Source organism: Calliphora vicina, chromosome 2 (assembly GCF_958450345.1).
Source record: "Calliphora vicina chromosome 2, idCalVici1.1, whole genome shotgun sequence".
NCBI classification, from domain to species: Eukaryota; Metazoa; Arthropoda; class Insecta; order Diptera; family Calliphoridae; genus Calliphora; species Calliphora vicina.
Window position 1 is genome coordinate 107,783,918 of NC_088781.1, and position 5,164 is coordinate 107,789,081.

At 37.0% G+C, this 5,164-nt stretch overlaps 1 protein-coding gene across 1 annotated transcript; it reads left to right on the plus strand.

Moving 5' to 3' along the window:
- The first annotated feature begins 455 nt into the window (after positions 1–455).
- LOC135950773 (uncharacterized protein DDB_G0283357-like) lies at positions 456–1,601 on the plus strand. Its single transcript, XM_065500302.1, has one exon. It carries the CDS (start codon positions 456–458, stop codon positions 1,599–1,601), a length of 1,146 nt encoding a protein of 381 aa, XP_065356374.1.
- Positions 1,602–5,164: the final 3,563 nt, after the last annotated feature.

The window sequence follows — 5,164 nt, forward strand, 5'->3', positions numbered from 1 at the left end:
CATCTGCACAAACGCATTATACCCTCCCCACTATGGTGGTGTAGGGTATAAAAAACGTTTCTAAACCACTGTGCATCGTTGTATAATGTCACTCCAATGAATTATTGTTGGCATTCGCCTGGCTTTAGACATATCCACGAAAAATAATAATTTTCAATTGAATTGTTAATCATTTAACATCAAGTCTATCTTTGATGTAAAGTGGTTGAATATAGGTTCAATTCTCATAATAATCTAGTAGAATTCTCGCACTCTGCAGAAATTTTTTTCGGTATTATGATACACAAGAGCACGCAGTAGTATTTCTGCAATTGCATTCTAAAATTCCAAATTATTCTGCAGTATACAAATTTTTCAATTCATGTTATTTTCTTTCTTTACAGATCTTAAATCAATCATCCAACACCCTGTGAGTCTTTGAAAACAATGCCAGCAATCTATCCTTTAGCAGCAACATGCTCAAAAGAAAACTATCACCCGTAATATATAAAAAATCCAAACATTTTAAAAAGTTTATAGAAAAAACTAAACAAAAACTATTGAGGCCAACTGACAATCACACAGACAATAAAATATCACTAACAACTCGAGTGACAAATGATGAGTGCAATAATATAAGCGAAGAGCTTCAAATGTATGATAATAATGGTTGTGATTATTTCAAAGTGATGAATACTAAAGAGGCCACAATGTCAACTACATGTGATAACAACGATGATGAGGTTGCTGATGATGATGATGTTTTTGCTGACGACAATAAACAAAGTGTTGCAAGTAGTTGTTATGCCTCAATTCCAACTGATAATGGCAGTGACAAAGTTGAGGCAGTTGATGATGATGGTGCCAGTGATTGTTGTGATGATAGCAATAATCACTCTAACAACAACGGAAATAATAAAAGGAGTTTACATATAAATGACAACAATACCAATGTGGCCTCAAATGAAAATAAACAGAGTAACAAACAAATTCTTAACAAAGATTCTAAAGAAAAAGCAGCAACAACGTTGTTAATAAGAGGAACAAACAAGAATCATCATAAACTTTCCAATAAAACCAATGACACTGATGGTAACCATGATGTTGTTACTAAGGATGATGATGACGAGGACTACAAACATGACGAAGACAACAATGATGTTGTTGACAACAACTGTAACGTTGACAATGTTAAATACAATAAACATCATAAAACTTCTGCAACTCAACAACAACAACAGCAAATAACAACAGTCACACATGAGTCTTCAGTACAACCATCATCATACATGCCACTCCAAATAAAACAAGAACGTTTGGACGACTCATTTCCTTCCATACTTTCAACAACTTCATCTACTCCGGCTAATACATCTTCTTCTTCTTCAACGTCAACTGTATCGTTGTTGTCATTTGAAAATTGTGAACATCATAAAATCAAAAACTGTGAAATTCATCAGCAGCCACAATCATCAGCACATGGTCACATGGATATTCAAAATTCCATTGTACAGCAACTGGGCACTTTTGTCTCAAACTATAGAGTGGGGGGAGTAAATTATGGTCGAAATTCAACTGGTTGTAGCAGAGAATCAACAACAACTTCATTGTCCAAGTGGTAAGTGAAATTAATTGCATTGTTGTTGAGTTTTTTCTGAATTTTTTTCCAGCAAAATGTTCTGCTTAGCAAGTGTTTTTTCTAAAACACTTTAAATGGCTGTCAAAATGTTAGTGTTTTGGTTAAGAGACAAATAAAAATTTGCAAACTTGGGCACCTAGAAATTTTGCTTTAAAGTGAATAAACTAAATGTTTATATCTCAATGGAAGTTAGAACTATTAGAGCATTTTGTATCTAAAGGATACAGAGTTCTAATCCAATCCGAGCTCGTATAAAAGTAGACATTCAAATTCCATATCCGATAGTTCAGGCGAATCATAGAAGACATCTGATTCAATAATTATTCATTTTCTCGGCAATGTGACATATGTTCTTCGCGGTATGAGGCACAATGTGACAGTTTCCAGTTATATGCTGTCTAGTTATCGAAAATAATGATGAAGTATGTCCTATGTTTGAATTTTGCCAAGAGAAAGTGAGATAATATATCCAACCGTTTCTCCTTCTACATATAGGAAATTCAATATCATGACAACCTGAACAAACTCCGACCAGAGGTCACCGCTGCAGGTAGTCTTACGCCATAAAAGCATAAACACGACAAATCTGCCAATTTCCACTTCTAAGCGCAAAGTCCCTTTCTTGTTCAAACAACATGATTTCTGTTGAGGTACGATAACCAAATTATCGGAATTGATGATTTGGTCATGTAGGCATTTAAAATCTGGTGGAACTCTTTAAGAAGTTTCAGCAGTACGTAATCGATAGAGAGTTCTCCCATTCTGTAATGTTTTATAAAATGCTCTGTATTTCACTATTTCTCAGAGTGGCAGTCAAAAGATTCTTTCGACCTCAAACAGAGCATTTATTGTAGGTCGTTAGTGTAATATTTGCCGTCTTTCAATATAGACATTCGTACCTCACTGTAGGATATGATTGATCCGAGATCTTTCCTAATATACTGAAATCCCTGATGGAATCCGAATAATTGTATTGGTTGAGCAACTTCGAAACATTTGCTTAACAATTATAGACCCTCCTGTTATATAGACATTCTTTTATCTCAACCGGCGAAGTGTAATTCGTTGTCCTTTTCTAAACTTTCATTATCCAGAATCTCGAAATGTTAACAGGTATTTCCACTGCTTTGCAAAGTAAGAACTAGACGAATTGCAAAGTCCATCCCCCTCTCAGTCTCTATCAAATTTAGTTACTCGCATGAGTCTGATGTCTGGTTTATTGTAGATATACTGCGAACAGAACTAGTAATACATAACAAAGACCTTTTACATTAGTAACATTCCCAGATAGGCCCTTTTCCCCAAAGGGGAGCACCAAACCGTGACATACACAGAAGAAAGTACCGAATAACCACAGAAAGATCTTAGGAACCAGGCTGCAAATGATTTCCAATGACCCCATTTCAAGAGTTAAAGTACGACTATCGTTTCTTCATATGATATTAGAATCTTACTTTCCCTCACCCTGAAGAACAGCTTAAAGCCCACCTTCTCAAGCTGGACTGAGCCAGATTCAGTGATGGTGAGAATTAGGCCTTTTCCAATGATGGAATGTTGTGGTTTTGCAGCTTCAAACACTCCAACATCTTATATACATCTGTTGTAATCTTTGATAACCAGATCACGTGGTCTCAAAGGAATTTACTGAGCAGGTAGCAGTTTAAGACTTAAACCTTCCCATGCACCACTGATATTTGCAATGCATTTGCCAAGAAAGTCCTTTGAGAAATCGTCCAAGCATTTGATCACCCTGTAGCCCCGGTGAATTTTGCCAATGTCAAAACGAGGTGCCGTGCTAGGTGTGTTCCATAACAAGTTCAGTTAATTCGGACTCGATAGTACCTCATTCTGTTAAAAGGTGGTCTTTCAACACCTGGTTGAAGGGACGTCTGGCAGATGTGGTCGTGGTTTTCGTGGGTTCCGGAATGGTTTTCTTTTCGGCAACCTTGCTCCTTTTTTTGGCGATTTTTCTCCAACCGTCTGAGAGCGATTTCGCTTGCACCTTTCTATGTCTTCGGCTGCTGCTTAGAAGTGCGGGGTACGGAAGCCATAAACTTTTGATACTCATCTACCACAGCTTGGTATTTTACGCGATCTTCTTCATCACGTTCATGGAGGACACTCCTGGCAGCATTCTTATCAATCTTGCTAAGAATGAATATCGCCTTGGCGTATCTGGACTTGAGGATGTCTTTCTGACTTTTCCTCCTTGTTAATTTTTTCTTCAACTGTTCCCCGACCTTGGCATCCGATTGAAGAGGTTCATTAGTTTGGTTTTCTGGAGGCAGTAGAGTACTTTCGACCAAACTCGCTTGACTAGATGCTAATAGGTCATCTTCTGAAGATGATCCGAGAACATTGGTTCAAGGTGTTGTTGTTGTTATTTTTTGTATTATTTTTTGGTCCCACGAGTAGGCACATAAGGGGATTGACCATCCATGCAGTGACAATACGCCCATGTCCTAGCACGGGACGGGAGCTGTTAGCGACTAATCATCTTTTACCATAAATTAGCCACTCAAGTTCTTGGTACTGCTACCGTCCTTGTTAACCTCACAAGTGGGGGAGAAAGGGTACGGGTACTATAACCTTTGGTCGTGAAGGCTTTTAAGTTCTACATCAAAGGTATCCACAACCAAGATAAAAACCACAGCCAGCACTAAAGCCACCACATCGCGACAAGATTTTTATCTAGGTAAGGCCTACAACAGGATTTAAAATAAATTGCATTGAATTACTCAGTAGAAACTCTTTATAATATTATGAGCCGAAAGAGCATTCTCTGACATTTATATTTTAAAGATAGTTTCATTCAAATATTGGACGCGACCACGCTGTAGGTGTTCCATAAGGAAAGACCAATTTTCGATCACTGCAGCATTGCTACCAGTATTTTGTGAATTACTCGAGTAATGATAGCTTCAAAATCTTGAAAGTGTTATCGACGAAGACTTTTGACTTCATATAATCGCAAAAAAATTAAGAGGCGTGATATCACACGCTCTAAGGTTCCAAAACGTGAAATTAGAGAAGGTTGATGATACAAAGCATAAGTTGTTCGAAGTGCATGAGAAACGTTTCTCAAAGAAAGTTGATTTTCTTAATATAGCCTAATATTTTGGAGAGGTTGTTGCGGTGTGAGTTTCTTCATGATGAAAAGTGAAAAATACTGAATTCTCCAATACTACCAAGATTCGATAACGCAGCAATTATTTCATATAGAGTGAGGATCTTGAATGCCCCACGAAATCGAAGAAGTCTACTATGGTCTAATCATCGACAGAGAGTAATCTCTAAGATATTAACCAAACACCATTTTTCTCCTGGCCCCCATTGCAAGGTTCTACAACTCAGCATTAGACTTAAGCGATATTTTTTTACCCCATAATACATCACATCAACATCATCATCTAACAATCATCACTATCATGTTTTAGCCTCTTATTGTTGTAGTCATTGTCAGTTTTGTTATCTATATGTATGAATATTTGTTTGTTTGTTTATTTTGTGGTGCATTTATCACTCTTAACAATCACAATCAGAGAA

What these genes read in the sequence shown, in the direction of transcription:
- LOC135950773 (XM_065500302.1), top strand. Translation starts at nt 456, where the DNA reads ATGCTCAAAAGAAAACTATCACCCGTAATATATAAAAAATCCAAACAT.